General features: G+C 40.0%; 1 protein-coding gene across 1 annotated transcript in view; it reads left to right on the top strand.

Moving 5' to 3' along the window:
• The window catches only part of VWA8 (von Willebrand factor A domain containing 8), a 382159-nt gene that overhangs the window by 47601 nt on the left and 306745 nt on the right, over positions 1-27813 (top strand). The window contains exons 5-12 of the mRNA XM_068984307.1: positions 9645-9812; positions 15197-15361; positions 16076-16125; positions 17376-17484; positions 20147-20251; positions 23975-24106; positions 25982-26116; positions 26205-26282. Of these exons, the coding sequence (XP_068840408.1) occupies positions 9645-9812; positions 15197-15361; positions 16076-16125; positions 17376-17484; positions 20147-20251; positions 23975-24106; positions 25982-26116; positions 26205-26282 (942 nt within the window). The remainder of the gene's footprint in view (positions 1-9644; positions 9813-15196; positions 15362-16075; positions 16126-17375; positions 17485-20146; positions 20252-23974; positions 24107-25981; positions 26117-26204; positions 26283-27813) is intronic.

The following is a 27813-nucleotide window of genomic DNA, read 5'->3' as shown; positions in this document are numbered from 1 at the left end:
AAGATATAAGGACGTTAGTCCTTTCTCTAAGTTGCTTCAGACTGTCCATTGAGATTTTATCTGAGTTTCATATTTTTTCTTCTCTCTCACTTCCTGGCAGTTAATATTCCTTATTGTTTGTTCATAACCAGATCCTATCAGTTCCTTGCTTAAAGCAGTTTGGTCCTGTCACACCCAGAATAAAATCCATGAACGTGGCCTTGAACATGGCCACTACACTCTACAGGACCCAACGTTGTCAACCTCTTCTCCTTTCTTCTTTTCCTTGCTTGCAAGAGTCCAGCCACAGTGACCTTATCCTCTTAAAAATAGACCAAGTTCTTTCCAGCCCCAGAACCTTTGTACTTGTTATTGCCTCTGCTTGAAATGACCTTTTCCCAGATCTGGATGTTCCTGCCACCTCATCATTCTGCTGATGAACTCTCAGAATACTCTATAGTCACTCATCACACTTAAACCCTTTCCACATGAACCCTGTTGTGATATACATAAGGTAATCTTCAGAGCACCTATTGCTCTCTGAATTTGCCTAATTAATTTCCTTGTTTTCATGTTTATTGTCTGTCTTCTCCACTAGAATGTAACTATTTTGCTTATCTCTGGCACCTAAAAACAGTTACTAAGTTGTGTCTGACTCTTTGTGACCCCATGGACTGTATGTAGCCTGCCATGCTCCACAGCCCATGGGATTCCCCAGGCAAGAATACTGGAGTGGGTTGCCATTTCCTTTCCAGTAGTCTTCCTGACCCAGGGATCGAACCCACGTCTCCTTTATTGCCAGGCAGATTCTTTACACTAGTAACACCTTGGAAGCCCGTCATGCCTATGTTCATATCTATTTAATCATGTAATTTTTACGAAGATGATATACCATGCATATAAAGTTTTACAGGTTGCCTTTCTTAAAACTTTTAGTGTCTGTACAGTATTTCATCAAGTAGATATGACATTATTTATTTAACATTCCCATTTTATCAACATTTCCATATTATTGATCATTCAGGTTTTGTCTAAGTTTTCACTGTTATAAATCTCACTTATATAATTATTATATAACTGTTAGATTTCACTGTTATAAATAACTCGAGGTGAATGTCTCTCCACTTAGATCTTATTATCTTGGATGATTTTTTAAAACTTGAATGCTGGAAGTATAATTAAAGAGTCTAGACATTTTCAAGAGTCTTGATATACATATGTCACAAAATTGCTTTCCACGTGTGTTCCAACTCATGCTGTCATCCGTATGCACTGAGTAATTGTCTCATGGATTCTTGTCAATATTGAGTATTTATTTCCATGTATGTACTTTGCCAAATCGATAGGCTTTCATTTGTTTTAAGAAGTACTAACTGGGTTAAATCATTTTTATTTTTATTGGTTATTGCTTATGTAAGATGTCAACAAATTGAGCGGATATGGAAAAGGAGAGAGATACTGATAAAATAAATTACGATCTGCCAAGAAAGTGTTGATGTTTACACCATGTTTGTTTATGTAAAGACTGTAACATTCTCACTTGTTAATGTGAAGGTAACAAATATTTTTAATGCAAATCCTTTGCTGAATGGATTATAGGAACTTTTTGAAAAGAAAAATAAGCTAAAGAACAGAAATGTAAAAATATATATGGCTGATATTATAACACTTGTGGAGAAATAAAGAGTTTAAGATTTTTTTACTAGCACATTAACTTTCATTTGTCTGAGAAGATAAAATAACCCCAAAAAGCTGATATTTTTGATACTCTAACCCTTCAAAAACCTATCACTCTACTTTTTTATTCTTACTTTACTTGACATTCTTATCATGAATTCTGCTTATTGTCCTGTGACTCCAAAGAGCTAGAGAGGAAGACTTTTAAGTCATTATACATTGCTTGCATTTCTCAAATATTACAAATAACTTTTGATTGGGTTTTTATGTCTGGCTGATGGGAGACACTCTATATAGCCATAACTGGGGGAGTAGAAAGCCAAGATGGGGAACTTCAAATGATTTTTTTTTTTTACCTTTTTCTAAGCCATCAACTCATCACATTAGAATCTTGTTACTTTGACACGATAGTGTCAAGTTCCTTAATAAACAATATACATATTTAATGTTACATATGAAATGCACTTTAAATGATTATATAATATTTTAATGTATTCTCCTCTGTTTCGAATAATTCTTGATTCTCTTTTAATTGTAGAAAAAGTAAGGATTAACTCCATTAATACACTGCTTAAATATTACAGGTCACCAAAAGTAACTCATAATATATTAAATAACAGTGCTATTGATCAAAAAATGAGATTTTTATCTTATATAATTACCTTTTACTTATTTTAGCAAATAGGGGAAAACAGTTGCTTGCTTTTTGAGAATAATTGAATTCTGGTATCTGCTCCAAATCCTTTGCAGCTGTCTTGTTCTTGTCTCATCTCACGCTCAGTCGTGTCTGACTCTTTGCGACCCCATGGACTATAGCCCACCAGGCTCCTCTGTCCGTATGTCCTAATTGTCACTTGCACAGTTGGAGAAGGTCTGTGTTTACTCTGACCTCTGAAGAAGGTCTGTGTTTACTCTGACCTCTGTATTAGTCTGGAGAAGGCAATGGCACCCCACTCCAGTACTCTTGCCTGGAAAATCCCATGGACGGAGGAGCCTGGTAGGCTGCAGTCCATGGGATCGCTAAGAGTCAGACACGAGTGAGCGACTTCACTTTCGCTTTTCACTTTCATGCATTGGAGAAGGAAATGGCAACCCACTCCAGTGTTCTTGCCTGGAGAATCCCAGGGACGGGGGAGCTTGGTGGGCTGCCGTCTATGGGGTCACACAGAGTCGGATACGACTGAAGTGACTTAGCAGCAGCAGCAGCTGTATTAATCAGAACTCAGGCCTTGGCCTCTTACCATATTGCCATCTTGCTCAGGCCAACTCTTATCTATGTGTATGTTAACTGTTGGACAGATTTATTTAAATTCAGTTAAGAAGAATCAAGGGAGATAAAAATAACTTTCATTGAGGAGACTACTGTTGTGCCAGGCACTTTTTATATGACTGCATTTAATCCTCAAAACATCCTTAGGATGGAGTTGGCTTCCACACCTTATAGGTGATGTAAGAGACTTACCAGTTGTATGATAAACAAAGCAGTGGTAGAATTTGAACCAGGATTTGTCCAGTTCTTAAGTTTAGCTTCTTTCTCTCATATGCTGCTGCTGCTGCTGCTGAGTTGCATCAGTCGTGTCCGATTCTGTGCGACCCCATAGACCGCAGCCCACCAGGCTCCCCTGTCCCTGGGATTCTCCAGGCAAGAACACTGGAGTGGGCTGCCATTTCCTTCTCCAATGCATGAAAGTGAAAGATGAAAGTGAAATCGCTCAGTCGTGTCTGACTCTTAGCGACCCCAGGGACTGCAGCCCACCAGGCTCCTCGCCCGTGGGATTTTCCATATGCTACTTCTCTTAAAAAAGCAGTGATGATCATGAAGCTGCTGCTGCTGCTGATGTTGATAATGACAATGACAACAACTACTACAGGATAATAGTATTTGTAATAATAACACCTAATTTTTTTTTTAAAGAAAGTAACATGAAAATTTTTCAAAGGTTTATTTATTTATTTTTTTATTTTGGCTGGGTTTTCATTGCTGCATGCAGAATTTCTCTAGTTTCGCAGAGCACAGTCTGCTGTTGGTTGCAATTACATGGTTTTCTCGTTGTGGTTGCTTCTCTTGTTGGGGTGCACCAGCTCTGGTGTGCACAGGCTTCTGTAGTTGTGGTGCATGGGCTTTGTTGCTCTGTGGCACGTGGGATCTTCCCAGACCAGGGATCAAACCAGTGTCTCTTGCATGGCAAGACAGATTTTTAACCACTGGACCACCAGGGAAGCCCCATAAATTTTTTTTTTCCTCAGGTTTGCTGGGTGTCAGAGGTTATCTTCCTTAATCTTTATCATAATCTATGAGATAAGCACCATCACTAGTATAGCTTTAGAGAGAAATGGGGGCTTACAGAGGAATGTGAGTAACCTTAATCATCCACACCAGGTGGTAGAGCAACCAAAAATCAGTCTGATTCTATTTTGATCATTTTAAATAAAGAAGTCGAAACAGAATTTTTTTTTTCCCCTTTGAATTCCTCAGTGACATTACACTGTAGCCATTTGAGTGTCTGAAACTCTTTAGAATCTATTTTCATTAGATCATGGCTATATTAATAATAATTGACATTTTAATAGGCTTGACAGCTTTAAGTTTTTTTCTAGTACTGCTTTGATTCATAAATAGTGACATCGTACAGCACCCCTTGAGGATATTCTCATTTAGTAAATGAGGACACAGACATCCAGATTAATTGTTTGCCTCAGGTCGTTCATCAAATCAGAAGCAAATCTAGAACAGGGCTTAGACAGTTTTTGATTTTAGGTCATGCAGCTGCTTTTATCTTGAAATACTTTGTGTCCATGTACTAGGTTGTTAAAGCTGCTATATGGGATGGTTTTGTCCAGAAGGATCTTTATGCATTTTTTCTGATTTCTATTTGAGAAATTAGGTCTCTGGAAATTCAGTAGCTTGAAGGGCAGGAAGAGATCCTTATGGGTGATCTTGATCTAATTTCTACACTGAGGAGTGATCACCAGTATTCATTCCATGTGAAATATATATATGCTGTTCCCTTCTTTATTTTTTAAAAATGATTAGAAAAGTTATACCACAATTATTTTATTTTAAAATCTATATAGAAAAATTTTGAAACATGTAGACTAAATCTCTCATGCTGACAGTTAAACTTGTTCAGTTCTGTTTTCATATCAAGTGTAAGCATAGATAAGTATTATTCTTCATATAAAAATTCTTTATAAACTTACATAGCAACATCTTTTAACTGAATGGTTACATTTTTATTCCATAAACACTAAAAGCCTGCTGTGAGCCAGTTTTGCACCAATATGACAAAAACCAGAGTTCTCACCCCTTAAAGGCCTAAGAATCCTACTTGGAAGATGAAACAGTTACATGAGAAAGTGGAGGTTGCTCAGTCGTGTCTGACTCTTTGCGACCCCATGGACTGTACCCTGCTAGGCTCCTTTGTCCATAGGAATCCCCACTGAAGTGGGAAAACCAACCTGGTACATATTCCTAGATGGTAAATCACAGGAGTGGGTCAGAGGATTGAACTGGGGTCTCCTGCGTTGCAGGCAGGTTTTTTACCATTTGATCCACCAGGGAAGACACCTTTTCACTTTTTTTGCTTCAGCTCACAAGAGAGAACCAGTGGAAGAGGACTGAAGGGAAGGAGAACACGACGATCAAGAAAAAGCTTGATTTGTGGCATTTTGAGTTTTGGTGTTTTCAAGTGAGCAGTTTCAGTAAAATGAGGGTGATGGAAGCTTATTAGAGGCAGTCAGTATGTGGACTGTTTTCAAGAGGCTTGAAAATAGGAAATTCCCTGGCAGTCCAGAAGTTAGGACTTGGTGCTTTGCACTGCTGAGGGCCGGGGAACAAAGATCCCACCAGCTGCCCGGTGGAAGCTTGTAAATAAAGGAGAGGAAAATGAGAGTATATTAAGAGGCTGGGAAGACTGTAGAGTTTCTTAAAGTACAGACGTATGTGTAGAAGAGAAGGAATGTGAAAACGCAAAGGTGTGGTATAGTTGATGGAGGGCTTCCTGGGTGGCGCCAGTGGTGGAGAACCTGCCTGCCGATGCCGGAGATGCAAGAGATGCAGGCTTGATCCCTGAGTTGTGAAGATCCCCTGGACAGGGAAATGGCAACCCACTCCAGTATTCTTGCCTGAAAAACTCCATGGACAGAGGAGCCTAGTGGACTCCTTAGTCCATGGGGTCACAAAGAGTCAGACACAACTGAGAGAGAGAGAGAGAGTTGATGGAAGATTTTGGAGGAAGGAAGAGAGAATGCCACTAAGCTCAGAGTACAGAGTTAGCCTTGGAAGAAAAGGAGTGACACTTAGTCAAAGACAAAGCTGCTCCTCCTCATCAGCTAAACATGCTCAAGTATTTGCATCGTTAAAAAAGGATGACTTCTGCTACACTGTCCCCAGCTCCACCTCCCATTATAGTACCCAGTCGCTCCCTTGTCTTCTTCATGGCCAGTTATTTTGTAGAATGTTGCTTAGTATGGTTTGTCTGATGTTTCCTCATGATTTGATCAAGATCTTGCATATTTTAAAAATGTAGCAATGCAGTAGAAGAGATGTGGCCTCTGGGGGAGCTTCATATAAGAAGTTTAGTGCTTGAAATTGATACAGCTCATTGCATGCATGCTAAGTCGCTTCAGTCCTGTCTGACTCTTTGCAACTTGGTAGTAGCCCGCCAGGCTCCTCTGTCCATGGGGATTCTCCAGGCAAGAATACTGGAGTGGGTTGCCATGCCCTCCTCTAGGGGATCTTCCTGACCCAGGGATTGAACCTTCATCTCTTATGTCTCCTGCATTGGCAGGCAGGCATTTTACTGCTGGTACCACCTGGGGAGCCTGACCCATGTCATTACTGTGTATTAACTGAGCACTTGGTTAAGGTTGTATCTGCCAGGTTCCTTCACTGTTGTGTTATTTTTTCCCTTTGTCACTTAAAAATACCTTGCGAGGGGAGATAGTTTTGAGCTTTTGCAAATATCCTGTTTTTCATCATACTCTTACCCACTAATTTTACCATTCATTGATGATTCTGGCTTCAGCAATTATTACTACAGTGTGTGCCAACTCGTGACTTTGTGTTTGTATCATTTTTTCCGAGTTAGAGGTTCTTAACTTGAGGTCTCTATTATATACAGATAGCTGTGTGCATTTTATTGTGGAGAAGAGGTGTGGCACTTATCAGGTTTTCAAGAGGCCTTTTTCCATCCATTACTACTTTTTCAAGTTACGATCACAGCACCTGCCTCCACAAAGAGTCGGGCACCACTAAAGCAACTTAGTCCACACCTCTGTTAGGGTGGATGAAAGGATTCCTTTGTGCTTTCCTTCTGATCTCTCTGTAGCTTATTCCACCTTTCCTCTGGAAAGGTGCAGTGCATACCTGACCAAAGTCTCCTGGAGTAAATAAAAGCAGATCTGCTGTGCCTGTTCTTGTCCTATGTCGTCAAGACTTTTTCTTCCCTGACCTGCAGTTGGGAAACCACTAAATTTTGATTTACATATTTCTAGTTTTGTCTCTGAGAACATGTGTTTTCATCTCTATGAAGTGTTTAAACGTTAAATACAGTATTTAGTCTGTTTGAAAACTAAGATTGATATAAAGTTCATTAGCTTCTTAAATACAATATTGACACAAGTTGTGATAACTTAATTTCTTTCTTTTTTCTTAGATTGAGATATAGCTGAGTCTCTTTTTATTAGGAGCTGTGTTTTCTTGGAGTAAATAGATTCTTCTGAAAGAAAGCTTAATTGAGGCCTTAGCTGAAACATGAATTTTTATAAGAAGTAGTTTATGTGTTATTTTTAATGTTCTGGAAGCCATTTCTATGGATTTGCCCTTTTATCAACTAGCAAAAATAAGATTCTTTTTTTTTTCTAGATTCTTTAGGAGCTACTAAGTCACTTCTGTCCATGCATTTTAAAAAATAAAGCTGCTGCCACAAGATGGTCAGATTTATTCATGATTTGATCTTACTTTTAAACTAGGATGAGTCTTAATTGTAGTTTTCACAGAAGTTAATTTTTTATGACCAGTACATAGATATTTGAAATGAATTCTGTAATGCAATGCGAAATTCAGCAGCTTATTAAAAGGAGACTTGCTTAAGCAGTGCCTGTTTTTTGTGTCCCCGCCACCCCCCACCCCGAGTTGGAAAGTCAGTGCTTTGCTATTTGAGAAATTTTTTGGATATTTAGTCTCTTAAAAAAAAAAAAAAAAAACAGAGATAGTCTTTTTCTTCGCTTCATCTGAAGGATTGTTTGGAGGCTAATTTTTCAGATTGGTTGAGGGCTAATTACTATAGGGAAAATTAAATTTTAAGCAAAGGGGATTGGTATAGAACACATTTTTCTAGTTAAGCAGTGTGGTATGTTTAAGCATGGGGAAATCACAACCAGTTCAGTGTTGCAAGAATATCGCGTATCAGGCAACTGCTATCAGAGTAAGTACTGGAACGATAAATGCCGTATTGTGATAGACATAAACACTACCTTAAGGAGCAGTTCGTGCAGCCACAGAAGGTAGAGCACTCATCCTGGAAGGCTTGGAAAAGGCGGAGAGGAATGTTCTGCCGGTTTTGAACAACTTGCTGGAGAACAGGGAGATGCAGCTTGAGGATGGACTTAGTAAGGAGAAGATCCGAGAGGTGAGAAGATCCTGAACTAGAGGAGTGGTAGAAGGGATGAATTCCAGAAATAGTAAAGAAGTACATCATCAGGACACAGCGATAAATTGGAGGTAGGAGGTGAGATAGGAATCTAGGACCTGTCATGGGAAAATAGTGCTCGCACCATAAATGGAAAGATAAGGGAAAGAATATTTGGAGGAAAATCTGATGTGTTCAGTATTGTACAGTAGAGCCTGAGGTGCTTCTAGAGTCTGGTTGGAGGCATTCATATAATAGGAGTGTATGATGGAGCTTGGGGGAGCCTGAGGTTGAGAATGGTTAGCATACCAGTGATGGTTGCAACTATGTGATTAAGTATGATGCTCAGACCAGACCCTCTAGAGTAAGAAGAGCTTGGGTTAAAGATGTAAGTCTGGCAGCCTACATGGGATGGGCAAACAGAAAAGGGAAAGTTTTGTTTTGTTTTTTTTTTAAAGAAAATATAGTGCCGTAAAGATCAAAAACAGACGTTTTAAGGAGAGAGTGATAATGTAAATTTCACAGCATTAATCCTAATGATATTGTTCAATACACAGCAGAAATGTCATTGAGATTTTCTTTTTTTTTTTAAACCAGATTTTCAAGGGTTTTGACCAAAAAATAGATTTTTCTATCTTGTTCAGCATCTATCAGTTAAAGAAGGATTTTTCCCCCCACATCTTTAGTACTTTACTTTTTAAAAAAATTATATTTTTCCTGTTTCTTTCCATTTGGAGTCCACTTTATTTCCTTTTTTTCTCTATTTCTAATTTTCTTAAACTTGGAAACCTAGGAGTATGATTACGGTCAGTCTGCTATAGCCAAGTGGAAAACCTGACTCTTTTTCTGTTTTGGTAAATCTGTGATGTTGTCGGCGTGGAACACGACACTAAATCTGAATCCACTGTGATGGTGACTCATTTAAAACCTTACAGTTTCTGCGTGTTCTCACCTAGTTTATCTGATCTCCATAAGAATCTTGATAGAGCAGATTGTAATCTTCATTTTTTGTTTCTAGTTAAGGAATCTGCTTCCTTGATTGCATTACTGATCCAAAAATAGCTCTTAGTTTTCTGTTTCATTGGGGATATATCTAAAATGTTACAGCTGAAAGGAGCCTTAGAGACCACTGCTTCTAATCTCTTCATTTTACAAATGGGGAAACAGGCCTCAAGAGAGAAAAATCACCTGGTCAAGATCCTATTGGTGGAAATAAGCAAAACCAAGATCTGGAGCCCAGCTTTTCAGACTCCTGGTCCCTATAATAAGGAGGCCTAGTTTCCTCTGCATTACTGAACAAGTAAAATCAGACCACGCTCCACTATGTTTGATGTTGCTTTTGTCTCTTGGAAATAGTGTGCAGTTCGTGCAGCCACAGAAGGAAGAACACTCATCCTGGAAGGCTTGGAAAAGGCGGAGAGGAATGTTCTGCCGGTTTTGAACAACTTGCTGGAGAACAGGGAGATGCAGCTTGAGGATGGACGCTTCCTGATGTCTGCCGAGCGTTACGACAAACTTCTCCAAGTAAGAAACACGTCACCGCTGCGTCTGAGCTGTGAGCCGCGGGCCGTGCCGTCTGTGGCATAAGGCGTGATCGTATGAGAACAAGGACGGTTGTTCGAAGGGCAGCTGTCTTGGGCAGTTGGCTGAAGCCAGTTGTGCGTTTGCAGTTTTGTATGGCTCTTCTGTTTGCAGACCATGTGAGAGGACTTCCCAGAGTTTTACTTTGTTTGTCTCTCTAATCACTATTTTTCTGTTTTTTTTCTTCTTTTACTTCTTTCCTTTCCCCTCCTTTTCTATCTCCCTCTTTCCTTCTCTTCCTTCCCTCAACAAGCCTAATAGCTTCTAGACTGCGCTAGGCACCAGAAAGACAGAGTTGAATAAAATCCACTTGTTGGTTCAAGAAGCTCGAAGTCCAGTAGATATGGACAGAAACAAATGAAATATTTAAAGATACCCTGAAGGTCCAAGCTACCGGCATCTCATACCGGAGCTGTTGTAAGAGCTTTGTCTCTGGACCCCCTGGTTCCCTCCTGGGCAGTCAGTAATCAGTTTAAAACACAAGGCAGAACAGGTCATTCCTCTGCTGTAACCCTCCAACGCCTTTCTGTTCTACTCAGAATACAATCTAAAGTCCTTACAGTGGAATACAGGATATCTGGTGATCTGAGCCATCACTGCCCCTTTGACCTTATCTCCTTCTTCCCTTCTCCCCTTTCATTCCGCTCCACCTGCCAGCATGCTCTTTACCATTAACTACTCGAAACGCATTCTCCTGTCTCATCAGTGCTTTGCACAGGCACCTTGCTCTTCCAGAGTGGTTTTCTCCCAGACATCTGCCAGACTCATTCCTCTACCTCTTTCAAGTCTTTGCTCAAATGTAACACAGGCATGCCTTTTTACATTGTGCTTTGCTCTAGTGTTGCTTTGCAGATATGGCGTTACTTACAAATTGAGGGTTGGGGCAACTCTGCGTCAAACAAACCAATGGGTACCATTTCTCTAACAGAGGTCGCTCGCTTCATGTCTCTGTGTTGCATCTGGTAATTCTAACAACATTTCAAGCTTTCTCATTGGCATTTGTTATGGTAGTTTGGGGTCACTGATCTTCGATTTGCAGTTATTTTGGGGTTGTTCAAACCAAACCCATGTAAGATGGTGAACTTCATCAATAAATGTGTGTGTTCTGACTGCTCCACACATCAGCTGCTCATCCCCCAATCTCTGTCCCTCTTCGCAGGCCTCCCTGTTCTCTAAGACATAACAACAGTATTGAAATTAGGCCTAATAATAATCCTACAGTGGCCTCTAAGTGTTCAAGTGAAAGGAGAAGTCACTCGTCTCTCACATTAAGTCACAAGCTAGAAATGATTACACTTACTGAGGAAGGCATGTTGCAACCTGAGATAAACCAAAAACTAGGCTTCTTACGCCAAACCATTAGCCAGGTTTTTCATACAAAGGAAAAGTTCTTGCAGGAAAGTAAAAATGCTACTCCAGTGAACACACAAATGGTAAGAAAGAGAAACAGCCCTATTTTGCTGAAGAAAGTTTTAGTAGTCTGGATAGAAGATGAAACCAGCCACAACATTCCCTTAAGTTGATGCCTAAACCGGAACAAGGCCCTAACTCTTCAATTCAAGTCTGAGAAAGGTGAGGAAGCTGCAGTTAGCAGAGGTGGGTTCCTGAGGTTTAAGGAAAGAAGCCGTGTCCATAACTTAAAAGTGCAAGGTGAAGCCCGAGTGCTGATATAGAAACTGTCATCAGTAACCTATAAGATCTAGCTCAGATCAGTAATGAAGGTGGCTACACTGAGCATCAGAGTTTCTATGTAGATGAAACAGCCTTCTAGTGGAAGAAGATGCCATCTAGAACTTGTATAGCTAGAGAGGAGAAGTCGATGTCTGTTTTTAGAGCTTCAAAGGACAGGCTGACTCTCTTGTTAGGGGCTAATGCAGCTGGTGACTATAAGTGAAAGCTAGTGTTCCTTTGCCAGTTTGAAAATCATATGGTCTCTAAGAATTATGCTGCATCTAATCTACCTGGGCTCCACAAATGGAACAACAAAGCCTGGATGACAGCAGATCTGTTTCCAGCATGGTTTATTGTTAAGCTCACTGTTGAGACCTACTTCTCAGAAAAAAAATAGCTTTCAGAATATTACTGTTCATAGACAGTGCACCTGGTTGTCCAAGAGCTCCGATGGAGATTAACAATGAAATTCATGTTCACAGCATTCGGTCTGCAGCCCATGGGTCAAGGAGTAATTTCGACTTTCAAGTCTAATTTTTTAAGAAATGCATTTTGTAAGGCTCTAGCTGCCACAGTAACTCCTTTTGAAAGATTTGGGCAAAGTAAACTGAAAACCTTCTGGAAAGGATTTACTGTTACAGATGCCACATTAAGGAGGCACTTATGGTTCATAGTGAATCTGACATAGTGAACACAGCTGAGTGACTGAACTGACTGATGGTTCATAGGAAGAGGTCAAAATATCAAGATTCATAGGAGATTGGAAGGGGCTTTCCCTGACAGTCCAGTGTCTGGGATTTCGCACTCCCAGGGCAAGGGATGTGGGTTTGATCCCTGGTCAGGGAACTGGATCCCATGTGCCATAACTGGGGATCCTACATGTCACAAGTGAAAGATTCCACGTGCTGCAGCCAAATGAATGAATGAATACACAATATTTTTCAAAAGAGGAAGAAAGTGAAAAACTCCCAGTAGTTTGATAAAAGAAAACAAAAAACAACTTGATACGAACTCTCATGGATGACTTTGAGAGGGTCAGGACTTCAGGGAAAGAAGTAACTGCAGACATGATAGAAAGAGCACGAAAACCAGAATTAGAAGTGGACCCTAAAGATGTGACTGAATTGTTGCATTCTTATGATAAAACTTTTAACAGATGAGGAGTTGCTGCTTATGGATGAGCAAAGAACATGGTTTCTTGAGATGAAATCTACTCCTGGTGAAGATGCCGTGAAAGTTGTCGAAATGATAACATAGGATTTAGAATTTCAAACGTAAACCTAGTTGATAAAGCTGAAGCAGAGCTTGAGAGGATTGATTCCAAATTGGAAAGTTCTCCCATGGGTAAAGTACTATCAAACAGCATCTCATGCTATGGAGAAATCGTTCATGAAAGGGTCAATTGACGCAGCAGACTTCATGGTGGCCTTTTGTTGTTGCTCAGTTGCTTAGTTGTGTCCGACTCTGCAACCCCATGGACTGCAGCTTGCCAGGCTTCCCTGTCCTTCACCATCTCCTGGAGCTTGCTCAAACTCATGTCCATTGAGTCAGTGATGCCATCCAACCATCTCTTCCTCTGTCGTCCCCTTCCCTTCCTGCCTTCGATCTTTCACAGCATCAAGGTCTTTTCCAGTGAGTTGGCTGTTCGCATCAGGTGGCCCAAGTGTTGGAGCTTCAGCTTCAGCATCAGTCCTTCCACTGAATATTCAGGGTTGATATCCTTTAAGATTGACTGGTTGGATCTCCTTGTAGTCCAAGGGACTCTCAAGAGTCTTCTCCAACACCACAGTTCAAAAGCATCAGTTCTTTGGTGCTAAGCCTTCTTTATGGTCCAGCACTCACATCCATATGTAACTGCTGGAAAAACCGTAGCTTTGACTAGACAGATCTTTGTTGGCCAAGGGTTTTAGGGAATTGCCACAGCCACCCCTGCCTTCAGCAACCGCTCTCCTAGTAAGTCAGCAGGCATCAACGTTTAGACAAGACCCTCTACCAGCAAAAAGGCTACAATTCACTGACATCTCAGAGGATGGTTAGCATTTGTTAGCAATAAAGTATTTTTAAGTTAAGGTATGTGCAGTTTTTAGATGTAACGCTATTGCTTGCTGAATAGGCTACAGTGTAGTGTAAACATAACTTTTGTATGAACTGGAGAACCAGGGGATTTGTGTGTCTCACTTTGTTGCAATCTGTGCTTTATTGTGGTAGTCTGGAACTGCACCTGTAACACCTCTGAGTTCCGCCTGTATTATCAGGGAAGACTGCCCTCACCCATTCATTAAATACTGCAACGTGCCTTCTGCCCCCATACTCCCTTGCTCTGCTCTGTTTTTTTTCCACAGAGTCATCTAATATTCTACTTGATTTACTTATGGTTTTAGTTCATTGTCTGCCTCCCTCTGTGTGTGTGTGTGTTAAGTCACTTCAGTCATGTCCAACTCGGTGCAGTCCTATGGACTGTAGCCTGCTAGGCTCCTCTGTCCGTGGGATTCTCCAGTCTGAAGTGGGTTGCCATGCCCTTCTCCTGGGGATCTTCCCGACCCAGGGGTCCAACCTGGGTCTTCTGCACTGCAGGCAGATTCTTTACCCTCTGCTTCCATCTACTAGATTATAACTTTCAGTAGTTTAGGGATTTTGTCACTGTTATTACCTCAAACTTCAGAACATTGCCTGGCACGGGGTAGGTGCTCAATGACTCTTTGTTAACAGTTAAGTGGAATGAAGTCTTTAAATGTTGTGATACAAGAAGGTATAAAGAGGGCAACAGCAAGGGACCGGGGTGGTGGGGATGGGGGGTGGCTCTTCAAAGGCTGAAGAACAGTGAAGAGCCATTGGGAGGGTCAGGGAGAGAAGGAAGATAACAGGGCCAGTTACTTTTACAGGCATGGTCACATTTAACTTTCATAACAGCTGTAATAATGTCGGTGGTATTGTTTCCTCTTTACTGATGAGAAAATTGAGACTCAGGGTATAATAACAGGCTTTTGGTCACTTAGCTAGAATCTGCCCTGGAGTCGGCATTTGTGACTCCAAAGTCACATATTTCCTTTTTCTTCCAGTCTCAGCCTCACCATATCCCAGATGCAGGAATGTGGGCAAGTTATGTAACTCCTTTGAACGTCAGGAATTGTGTCTGTTTGGATTCTGGTGAAAACTAAATGAGAAAAATTTGTGGAAAGTGCTTACCATTATTAAATTTTTAAGAAATGTTGCTTATTACTATTGCTATAGCTTGGTAGAAACACGTCCGTAAACACATCTATCTATTGAAAGTCCCTGGACAGTCTTTGCTCTGCTGGTGGTCTGTCCTTCCAGAACTACTCTGTGTTGACATCTAGCTGAAATCAGTTTATTTTTCTTGCTCTCCTGACTGTTCCTCTCTGTTGACCAAGTAGAGCGTAGAGATCTGATCCACATCGCCTTTGTGCCTCAATGCATTCTCTGTTTCTCCTTTCAATGTTAGTCTTCATTTTGCAAGCCGTCCCTGGTACCCTCTTCCTGATTCCACTTTACTCCCATCCTTGACAGTTTGGCTTCAAGAGGGTTCTCTAGTACATACAGTTTACTCAACCGTCAGGGCCTAAATCCCTTAGCTCGGCTCCTGCAAGTGTGGTCTGTATTGCCATGAAGTAACTTGTGCTTTCTTATTCTTTTAGGATCATACAAAAACAGAATTGGATGCTTGGAAGATTGTCCGAGTTAGTGAAAATTTCCGAGTCATTGCCTTGGGCTTGCCAGTGCCCAGGTACTCTGGGAATCCGTTAGATCCCCCACTCCGGTCTCGATTTCAAGCCAGAGATATTTATTATCTGCCCTTCCAGGTAAGTAGGAACAGGGATAATTTATTTTTAAATTTTTATTTAATTTTAATTGAAATATAATTTATTTGCAATATTAGTTTCAGGTGTTCATCTTAGTGATTCCATATTTTCATAGATTATACTTCATTTAAAGTTATTATAAAATATTGGCTATGTTCTTTGTGGGCATCCCTGATAGTTCAGCTGGTAAGGAATCTGTCTGCAATGCAGGAGACCCCGGTTCGATTCCTGGGTCAGGAAGATCCCCTGGAGAAAGGATAGCTACCCACTCCAGTATTCTTGGACTTCCCTGGGGGCTCAGACAGTAAAGAACCCATATTCCTTGTGCTTATAGCTCATTTGTTTTCTACATAGTAGTTTGTACCTCTTCATTCCCTCCCGTGTCTTGCCCCTCTCTCCTTAAGGGTGGTTTATTTTTAAAACATCTCTCCTATTTATAATAAATTCAGTGACTATAAAAATGTTACTAAGTTTGTAGTTGTCCCCCTCAGTAGTTACTGGAAAGTAAAATGGATTCAAAGGTAAAGAATATCTCTGAAAACTAGGAAGAAAAAGTTACTTTTCTTTTAGAAAAATGACATGTATCAGAAAATGATTTTTTGCTATTGACTGCTTAGTGTTTGCTTAATTAAAACGTTGAATTATGTCTCTAAAGTATTTGCATTTAATATGTTACAGTCCTTATTAATTTGGTATATTTCTATGCTATTTTAGGACCAACTTAAACTGTTATATTCAGTTGGAGCCAATGTTCCTACTGAAAAGTAAGTATTTCAGCTATACATATAGATAGATCTATATGTGTGTGTGTATATATATATATATATATATATGCTAGCTATTTATATATACATCGATATGTATAATATTAACATAATTTATAATATTAACATATGCTATATGAAACATGTTATATTAAACATACAAATAATATGTTTATATATAAAATATATATACACACATATATAAATATGTATATTTGTGTGTATAAATAGATAGCTTATTATATATATATAAAATATGGATTCTTAACATTGAACTTGTTTTGCCCATTCATTGATCAACTGATTCATTCATTCATTCAGCAACCATTTGAAGAGCTTTTCACCAGCTGTGCTACATGTGCTAATGTTAAAGTTAATAAGACATGAATTTTGATGACAGAATTTCAAGATCCAGTAGGGTAGAGTTTAAAGATATGTGTATACTTTTCTTTAGCATAGTGTGGTAAGGGCCATAATTTCAAAGTGTTGGGGTTGGAACTGTACAAGTTCTTTGCAAAGGCATTGGCATTTGGCATAGATCTTAAAGAATGAGTAGGCTTTTGACTGGTAGAGAATGGAATAAAGGAATTCTAAGAAATTTTGTAAAGGCGTAGGTTATGATTGTGATGCTTTATTCTTGAAAGTATGAAAAGTGTATGAAAAGCTCCCAGTGGCTAAAGTTTGGATTTGGACTGAGAAAGGTAGGAGGTGAGACTGACAGGGTGGTTTTGGGTCAGGTTGTATAAAACCTCACATATTGTGATGGATTTAAGAGATTAGGTACTGGGAGAATGGCACTGAAACATGTATAATATCATATATGAAACAAATCGCCAGTCCAGGTTCGATGTAGGATACAAGATGCTTGGGGCTGGTGCACTGGGATGACCCAGAGGGATGGTATGGGGAGGGAGGTGGGAAGGGGGTTCAGGATGGGGAACATTTTGTACACCCGTGGTGGATTCATGTTGATGTATGGCAAAACCAATACAATATTGTAAAGTAATTAGCCTCCAATTAAAATAAATAAATTTAAATTTAAAAAAAAAGAGATTAGGTACACTTACCTGTACCTAATAAGCTTCTGAGTTTTAAATGAAATATAATGTGGAGCTGAGTTCATCAAGAATTTAACAGTAAATGTCAACTTTTTAGATTAATTAAATTGGCCCAGCTATTTTGTCTTTAACAGATTTTATATAATGAAACTATTAGCATAAAATTTAATACCACTTCTTTTTTTCCCCTAGAGTGTCTCAGCTCTTATCCTTTGCCACCACTCTCTGTTCCCAAGAATCTTCTACCCTCGGACTTCCAGATTTTCCTTTAGACAGTCTACCAGCTGCAGTTCAAATCCTGGTATGTATCAAGTAATTTAATGACTGGTATATCCACATGTGGCAAGGAACATTCAAAAGTTAATCCTTGGAGATTAATCATTTCTGTTTGTCTTGTCATGTTCTTCTGTAAATATTTCAAGGCCTGAGTTTAATTTGCTGTGCAGCCCAGCAAACCGTACAGAGACCAGTGATGTGTTCTGAGTTCTTAAAGAGCGTACAGCCTTGGGGTTGGGGAGGGGTAGGCGGGAAGGCAGACTTCCAGCTCAGGTGTAAGTTGGCTGTAGGGAAGGAGGTGTTCCGCCTGATCGCGTAAGATCGGCTGCAGAGTACCTCGGGCCTCCGACTGGCTTCACCCTGAGGTAGGCGAGCTAGAGCTGTCACACTCTGGCGCCATCAGTCCCTGGTTCGTGTTGTCCCCGGGGCCACATGTTCCCAGGCACTAGCTGGTCTCCCGCCCTGGGAGCCAGGCTGGCTCCAGGAACTCAAGGGCCGTCTTCTTTCAAAGCCCGGCAGCCAAGCAGGGAGACACAGGGAGGAGGAAGCGGATGTGGGGCTTGGTGGAGCGTAGACGTCCTCGGCTGCGCTTTCGTGAAGGTCATGACGGTGGCATCTGGCGCGCTGGGAAGGCAGAGGGCACAGGGCAGGCGGAGGTGCTGACTCACCAGAGGGCTTGGTGTGTTTGGAGAATGGTAATAAATTGTGTCGCTAGAGCAAACGCGTGTGGTAAAGAGGAACGTGAGGACCTTTTTGCCACAACAAGTGTTTTGGGTGGTGAGTGAGGTTGTCTGGATTTTATGCTGTGGAAGAAGTGGCCTGTTAGACATTATTAAGTAGATGGGATGTGGGACAGTCAGGTATCTGTAGGAGGAAGACACCTCTGTTGGCAGCAAGGTGGGGTGGGGGTGCATGGGGTGCACAGGAACACTGAGACAAGAGACTTATCTTTAATCTCGTGTTGCTTCTTATTTTTCTCATTTCCTGAGAGTCAGTGAGTTAGGTTTCCCATGAATCATTTACACCATTCTAAACACCTGGGGCGCCTTCCACGTGGCACTAGTGACAAAGAACAACCTGCCTGCCAGTGCAGGAGACACAAGAGAAACTGGTTTGATCTCTGGGTTAGGAAGGTCCGCTGGAGGAGGGCACGGCAACCCATTCCAGTATTCTTGCCTGGAGGATTCCATGGACAGAAGAGCTTGGCAGGCTACAGTTCATAGGGTTGCAGAGTCAGACACAACTGAAGTGACTTTGCACATGCATGCATACCAACATGTGGAGCAACATTTTCTCTCCGTATTTTTCATGTCTTCTACTTTTAATTCTTACTGTTTTTTCCTTGGAACTTTTTACTTTGACAATTCTCAAATCCAAAAAAAAAACCAGTTCAAAAATAGCCAAACATGAAACGATAATCCCATTGAGTAGATTCACCAATTTTTAGCATTATTACTGCTTTTGTTTACACTTTCTCTTTTTTACCTAAACAATTCTGAAAGTAAATTGCAGTCAGTATTCTTAGAGAGAGAGAGAGGTCGCTCAGTTGTGCCTGACTCTTTGCGACCCCATGGACTGTAGCCTACCAGGCTTCTCTATCCATGGGATTTTCCAGGCAATAGTCCTGGAGTGGATTGCCATTTCCTTCTCCAGGGGATCTTCCCAACCCAGGGATCGAACCCGGGTCTCCCACATTGTAGACAGACGCTTTACCGTCTGAGCCACCAGGGAAGTCAACTACTTCACTATTCAGTTCTAAGAATTAGAACGTTCTTCTATTAATACATAACCAGGACACTTATTATCACACCCTCTGCATATCAACAGTAATTCCATAATGTCATCTAATAGGCAGTTTATATTGAAATTTCTCTCAGTGCCCTAATTAAACAGACTTTTTAAAGTAAGGTAAACCCATTTGGGAAAGCAGTTTGGGGTGAAGAATTTGAGGATGAACACACTTCCTTACTTTGTAGTTAGAACAGTGACTTATATGGGCTTCCCAGGTGGCGCTAGTGGTGAAGAACCTGTCTGCTGATGCAGGAGACAAAGAAGATGTAGGTTCAATCTCTGGGTGGGGGAGACCCCAGAGAAGGGAATGGCAAACCCACTCCAGTATTTCTGCCTGGAGAATTGCATGGACAGAGGAACACGGTGGGCTACAGCCCTTGGGGTCGCAGAGAGTTGGATACAACTGAAGCCCCCGAGCACGGACACTTTGTAACTTCGTAGTTGTAACAGTGAAGCCAGGAGTATGTAGATGAGGTCCACCCAGGTTAGGAGCAAGGGAAAAAGAGAAGGCACTTTGGGATGAGTGGGGTAGATAACTGTGCCAAACATGTAATTTTTGGACATGCTGAATGGGAGTCTGTGGGACACCCATAGAGTCACATCTCACAGACAGTTGGGAGCTTAGATCTAGAGCTCAAGAGACGTGTCAAGAGTAGAGATGGAGACACACCCACAGCAGCTGAAAGATGAGGGTGCGTGAGTTTACCAGGGAAAGGGTGCAGACCAGGAAGAGAAGAGGAAACTGCGGACATTTGCTATTGTGGACTTCTGGAGAATATGGGAAACTTAATGGTTATCGTTTATGATGCAATTTCAATGTCACCTGTACATTTCAGCTGCATTTTTTGTGTGATTGTAGATGTCCTTCATTCCCATGTGTTTTCCCTCCCAAATAGGATTCCTTTCCTATGATGTCAGTCCAACATGCGCTCCAGTGGCTTTACCCATACACTGTGTTACTGGGCCATGAAGGGAAGATGGCGGTGGAAGGGGTTTTAAAAGTAAGTGTCTGCTTCACCTTCTTCCTTACGTTTCCCATGTTCTCTTCTTGTGCAGTCTTTTCCCTTCTTCTCATCTCTCTCTTACCCTTTTTTCCTAGTTTTCTCTCTCTTTCTTTCTTTCCTGTGTCTTTTCTTCTCCTCTTTTCCAGACGTGCAGATACTGGCACGACAGTAATGGGGAGTAAATATTCCTTCTGCATTTATTAGCAGGCAGTCTACACTAGGGAAGAGCTTTTCTTCTCCCTGACATACTTATTTATTCATTTATATCAATATGGACTTATGGATCCCTATTTTATTCAGTGGGTTATAATTTACTATCATTATTTATTTTCACGCTAACATTATCTCAGGTTTTGGCCACTTCAAGCTAATCATTGGTAGAGTCATTGACTCACCCCAAATAATTCCCTTTTATGAAGGACATTTTTGTTTTTCTTACACAGTTTGACTCAAGGCATATAGATTTCTAAGAAGCAGGTAGAATGTGAACACTTGGCAGTTGTAGTCCTGTGTACAGGCCCCAGGATTTGACATATGGAATGGTATTTTGGGACTTCCTTAATGGTCCAGGGGTTAGGGCTTCACACCCCCAATGCAGGGAAGTAAGATACCCACATGCTGCACTGTGTGGCAAAAAAAAAAAAAAGAGATACTTGAACGGTATTTATTCTGCCTTATCCCAGAACATACACAGGGTCTTTGGGAGTATGGAAGTACTCTCTGCAGCTAGTATTAGTGAGAAGGGCTCAGAAGAGTGGAACAGTAGATTCTAACTACTTAAGTGGGATTTTATTTTGTATATCAGCTAGTCCAAGAAATAGTATTTTCATTGATTGGTGATGTCAATAATAATAGCAAAATAAAAATAACAAAAAGCTGTTTTCTCATAAATGCTAGAATGTATAGTTATTAGCGGCAGAATCTTAAGGAAAAACAAGAAGAAACAAAGGGGAAAATAATGGTCAATAAAGAGGCAAAGGAAAGTGGAGGAGGCAGAAGAGAGAGCAGCAGGCCTGAGAGTGGTGAAACAGCAGCCACTGATGAAAGGAAAGGAAGGGGTTTTCTGTGTGTGTGAGAAGGGGTGAGGGAGCGGGGATGGGAGAGAGGGGGAAATAGAAGGAGGTTAAAGAGATAATGGAGAACCATTTGGAAGTGGGGAAATTACTTCATAGGCTCAAGTAGTCAGGAAACTACCAGTCTGAGTGCATAGTTCACTCTGAGATGCAGGATTTTTTTTCCCTTGTGGCTGCACTCGGTCCTCTTGCTCCTGCTCAGGCTCCTCTAGTTGTGGCGAGCGGGGGCTGCTCTCTCTTGCAGTGCACGGGCTTCTCACTGTGGTGGCTTCTTTTGTTGCCCAGCACAGGCCCTCGGGCGTGTGGGCTTCAGGAGTCGCCACTTGAGAGCCTTAGAGCACTAGAGCTTCCGTAGTCGTGGTGCTCAGGCTTAGTTGCTCTGCAGCACGTGGACTCTTGCCACACCAGGGACCGAACCCGTGACCTCTGGAATGGCAGGCAGATTCTTACCCACCGGGCCACCAGAGAAGTCCTAGAACTCACCTTTGGTTTAATTAACATCTGTGCTGCCTTGGCATCAGTCATTGAAATAGCATACCTAATGTCTGAGAAAAAAAGGCTGTATTTCCAGGTGAGCTCCCAGCTGCAGGTCAGCACAAAGTTCAGTGCTGTGGGAACAAGGGTACATAGAATAGAAGAAAATATCAGAGTTCCGGTAAAATGAAGCAATGTAAGCTTTTTTGTGACACAAGCAAGACGGGGTATTGATAAGTGTCTAGATAAATCTGTTATGAACGAAGGTCTTCATTTTTACAAAGGTATCTGTTTGATGTGTTTCTGGTCTCCAGTTTCAGAATTAGTCGTACAAATTCTATAAAGTTATACAATGCCTTTAAAGAGTGGAGTTTTCTAAAGGAAATGGTCAATGTTTCTTCATTTTGTTTGGCCTTTATTTGGCCTTTATAATTAAGGGGAGCATAGAATACTGATTGAGAGTCCATATTACAAACAGAAATAATTTCAAATCTGATTGTAGAATTAAAAAAAATGGAAAGGGGAATTTTGTTACTTATGTAAGAGGAGAAAAAGTGATTGTCTTTTCTTGCCTTAATTTTGTGAAGAATTATATATCTATTTTATTCCTCTGTTTCCTTTTTGATCAGCAATCTTTAAATTTCCTGTGCCAGCAAATGGTAGCTCACCTTGCAACTTCAGTTCTTGAACTATTTTAGTGTATTCTAGCCTACTATTTTTATTCTACTGAAATATTTTAGTTTGCATTATTTATGAGGATGTAACAAGTATAGCAAGTGTTCAAGGCATTAGTGTTCCTTTCTGGAATATAAATGCTCTGACATCAACCCTATGTCAAGTTAAAACTGTCATTACTATGGGTGGAATAAAAGCATACTTTTAAGCTCGTAAATGTATTGTTTTAGAATTTTATGGGTCTGAGTTCCAGATTCTAATGAATGTAATTACTTGGCTAAGGCTTTACTCCTTTTTTATTAAACTTCCCTTAAAATACAATGTAACTTTTTCTTTTTCTCCTTTTAATGAAATTAAGGAGTCAGTGATTGTTAGTTGTCCACAACATGGAAGCACTTCCTATCAAATTGTGCGACACCAGGGGAATTTGCATATATAAACTGTATAAAATATAAAACTTATGTTTTCTATGGTAGCGCAAATAAACAGTTTTTCTTAGGATGGAGAAAGGAATGATTGTCTTGGATACTTAAGACATTGAAATGAGGACGTGAACTGGGCTGCTGTGTTTAAAATGTTCAAACTGAACATAATTTTCTTCCCCAGACTCTATTTTCTAGAATTGAATCATTCTGTTGAATAGGCAGTGATCTGTTCTTTCATTGGGTTTCAACTCTTTTGCTATAGTGATCATGTTCTCTAAGTATTGTAGGATTTGTGGGGAATAATTTCTGCCTATTTAATGCTAAAAATGAAGCCTTTCATATTGAACATGCTGCTGTGAGATGGGCATAGGATTTAATTAATTCTTAATTAGTATTCTCATGTTTCATATACTTACTTGTGTTCTGTATGTGTTTTTTATATAATCAGCTGGGATTACAGAGTTTAACCTAGTGTTAGAACCTTGATCATTGGCCTACATGGAGAAAGAACCAGTGGTCCGGGCATTTTAAGTCCAGTCTGGCAAGATTGAGAACCTAAACTGTGGAAGGCGCTGTGTCAGATACCATAGAAGATTGATTGTTATACTTTATCATAACCAGTTAAACTAACTATACAGGCAGTCAGCAGTATGGTGTCCAGGAGGTTCTATTTTTATCAATTTCAGGCAGCTGTTAACTTCTGTTGATTTAAGATATCAACTGATAGGGGCCTTGTTTTACTTTAAGCATATTTTCAAGAGTCACATAATCCTTTTCTAGGAAGCTGGAACCTTTGATTATCAGGAATTGTAGACTGCAAACTTCTGTCAGATCATTCCATTCCTTGGTATTTAGTAAATTTTAGGGACTCTTTTCAGGTCACCTTTAGTAATTGGCTTAAGTAGAATGAATGGTATCTGCAAAAATAGGGGGGAAATATTTTCATTAATTTTTTTGCCTTTATTTTGTAACACTGAATGACTTTTAGTTTTAGTTAAGATGGGCATTTCCAGATATCCAACATTAATACTAAAATAAAAAGTAAATTATATGTTTTTCTGGTCATTTTATAGCGCTTTGAACTCGAGGATTCAAGAAGGTCTGTGCTTCCTGAGAAGATTGTGAGAGTGGAAAGGACGACCGAAAACAATGTCTTCCAAGCTTCTGTGACCATCCGGATTGCAGAAAAAGAGGTGACCATCAAGGTAATGAGTGAGTCAAGGTTTGTACTTTCTAAGGTTGCCTGCATTAACCGCACAGGTTCTGGTTGGTACTGGACATTTTTTTGACCTAAATTGAGTTTATAATCTGTTCATTAGTCTTTGGTTCCATAGTGTCACATATATATGTCTGTATCTGTGTATATACGTATCCAGTCGGAAACTTTGTAAAAAAATTTGTAAACTGGAAAAGTTGAGGAGAAACATAGGGATAGCTTTTCATCAAAAACCAGCCTCTAGGAAATCAAATAGAGTGTTTATTAATGAAAGCATTTTGTGTTCTAAGTCCTTGATAAGAAATAGTTTGAAAATATGTTTTCAAACATATTTTAGCAACTAAAGATTTAGCAGCTAAGGATTGAGACCCAAGGACTTTAGCCCACATGACTCCTCTGTCCCTGGAATTCTCCAGGCAAGAATACTGATGTGGATAGCTATGCTCTTCTCCAGGGGATCTTCGTGACCCAGGGATTGAATCCGGGTCTCCTGCATTGCAAATGGATTCTTTACTGTCTTAGGTACCAGAGAAGCCCAGAACTAAGGATTACCCTTTTCAAATAAAGTATCTGTCAGCTACAGGAAGTGGTTGAAAAAAGAGCTATTGTAGGTGAACAGTTTTTAGAGGAGGGAATGGTATTTGGTCACAGAGCTCCATCTGCTTTCTCTGCCTGCTTTTACCCTTTCTTTGAGGGTCCTGAGAATCCCAAGAGGTGATAGGAAATTGACACTAGAATACACCACTTGAAAAATACTGACTTAATTAAATAGTAAGTGATTGTAGCAAAGAGTAAATGCTTGCCTTCTTATGTTGCTGCTGCTGCTGCTCAGTCGCTTCAGTCGTGTCCGACTCTGTGTGACCCCATAGATGGCAGCTCATCAGGCTCCGCCGTCCCTGGGATTCTCCAGGCAAGAACACTGGAGTGGGTTGGATTTCCTTCTCCAGTGCATGAAAGTGAAAAGTGAAAGTGAAGTCGCTCAGTTGTGTCCGACTCTTCGTGACCCCATGGACTGCAGCCTACCAGGCTCCCCCGTCCATGGGATTCTCCAGGCAAGAGTGCTGGAGTGGGGTGCCATTGCCTTTTCCCTTCTTATGTTAGGACAGAGCGAATTTTCATGATAGACTTTTTTGTTTGTTTTAATGTAATATTAATAATATTGGGTTGGCCAAAAAGTTTGTCCAGGTTTTTCCATAAGATGGTGCAGAAAAACCTGAGCAAACTTTTTGGCCAACCCAATACTTATTCATGTAATTGTGTTTATTCAGTCATCAAACAAAATATTGAATATGTCTACCGTGAGCTGGGCTCTGTTTTGAAATCTACTGAGTGCCTGCAGTGTACTAACATTTTAATAAGGAAGAGATAGGAAATAAAAGGAAGTAGGTGTGAAGGATGGGAGGAGGTTTTAAGAATAGCTGCTTCTGAGTGGTAAACTAAAAATAAAAATGGGAAAAGATTTGTGGATAGTTTAGAAATCTGGAGATCTTTGGTGATTTTGGAGAATCCCAGTTGGCTGATTTTAACTTCTGTCCTTATAACTGAAATTTGAGCAAAAACCTTCATTCTCAAGCAGTGCATTATTATTATGAGTTATAAATAGCATGAAAATTACTTGATTCTCATGAAAATGTCTGACAGCATGGGCTTTAATTTTAGAGGGATTACTGACTTGGAAGTTTGATGAAAATGATCATCAGATCTGTGCTTGAGAAAATTGCTACTCTCTTGAAATATCTAAAACAGTATATAATTGAATTGAGCAGGAAATTAGTTGAAATTTTAAATGTCAGTTCTATGCTTTCATTTACTAATATTTTGAGAAAAATATATGCATATTACATTTACCTCTTTTTAATTATAGGTACCATCTGGGACTAGGCCATTAAGTCAGCCTTGTACATCAGACCGTTTTATACAAACCTTGAGCCATAAACAACTCCTGGCTGAAATGATGCAGTCTCACATGGTTAAGGACATATGTCTAATTGGAGGAAAAGTAAGACTGGCAGCCTTACTGCAAACTTCTGTTTCCTGACTTTTGGGTTGTTTTGACTTATCCCTTAAATGATTGTGTCCATTTGTAGGGTTGTGGAAAAACAGTCATCGCTAAGAACTTTGCAGATACCTTGGGATACAATATAGAACCTATCATGCTGTATCAGGTAAGCTGTTCATTTTTAGTACTTGGACTATAAATGTATACTTTCGGACCATCAGTAGAATTTATGGATATCCTTCTTTAAGTTGGACCTGTTAATTTTGAAGTTGATAAATAACTGAAACAGCGGGAATGCAATTATAATTATTTGGAATTTTTGAAAGTGTATTCTAGGATATCTGATGTGCCCAAAATACCAGGGTCTGTTTTTCAAAAGAGATCCATTTTACATGCATGTGTACACACAGAACAGTTAACAGTAACTTGGATATACAGTTTTCCCAGCATGATTTATTGGAAAGACTGTCTTTTTCCCTATAGGATAGTCTTGTCACTCTTGTAAAAAAATCAAGTTACCGTACGTGTGCCTATAAGTTTCTGGGCTCCCTATTCTACTCCACTGGTTTTTCTGTCTGTCCGTATGGTGTGGGGGAGTACATTTTTTTTTTTTTTTTGCTTTATTCATGGAAGATGAGATGAATACCTTGCCTTCTTAGAAAATCACTCCTCTTGATGATGGTTAGCTCAATATGAAAGTTCATTAGAAGTGATCTGAGAATGGCATTTTATCTGGCATAATCTGCCTGCAATGCGGGAGACCTGAGTGTGATCCCTGCGTCTGCAAGATCTCCTGGAGAAGAGAATGGCAACCCACTCCAGTATTCTTGCCTGGAAAATTCCATGGACAGAGGAAACTGGCGGGCTACAGTCCATGGGGCTGCTGAGAGTTGGACATCACTGAGTGAATAACACTTTCACTTTTCACCAACCTAGTTTCTAGTTTCAAATGAAAATACTTTTTTACCAAATGATGGGGAGGAAAAAACCCTAATTCATCAATATATTTATAAAACAAGTTAAATTTTATTATAAATATTTTATATTCTATATATAGGTCTAGGATAAATACAAGCATAATTTACCTTCCCAGCTGCCGTTGCTTTGACATCATACAGAGAAGACCTTTTTGTGAAGATAAAATTTCTTTTCTCTTTGAACCCACCCCCATTTATTAGTAGTAGTATTGCTAAAATTGTACACATTATTCTTTTTCTTACATGAAAGTAAAAACTCCCATTCTAATGAAAGCTGGAAAGAATTTTTGCCTCATCTGTTTATTCTGGACAGTACTGGTTCTATATCAGATTTCTGTAGTCAGTTTATGGTGATTTGCACACTGTAGTGACAGATTATCCTATGAGCATATGCTTGAACTGTGAAGATTACAGTAACCTCATCCTACTCTCTCTTAAAAGAAGAACCAAACAAGGGATTACGTATGTACTTATCAATTTAGATCTCTCAACTACTGAAAAAGTACCTAAAGAATCTTGCCATTGAGAATGTTATCCTTATGTGAGAAAGAATTAGTTTAAGAGGCCGAGAATAGATTTTCTTATGTATTTTTGAAGAGTGCCAGTAAGTTCACAAAAGTTTTCTTTTAAAAATTTTTAACTTTCCTGTTGAATTTGTTGATTGATAAAGAAAGGTAAGAAAATTATACTATTAACAGACTTTTTGGACTCAGAGGGAGA

This window comes from Capricornis sumatraensis, chromosome 12 (assembly GCF_032405125.1).
Source record: "Capricornis sumatraensis isolate serow.1 chromosome 12, serow.2, whole genome shotgun sequence".
NCBI classification, from domain to species: domain Eukaryota; kingdom Metazoa; phylum Chordata; class Mammalia; order Artiodactyla; family Bovidae; genus Capricornis; species Capricornis sumatraensis.
This window is presented reverse-complemented; position numbering and strand designations above follow the sequence as displayed.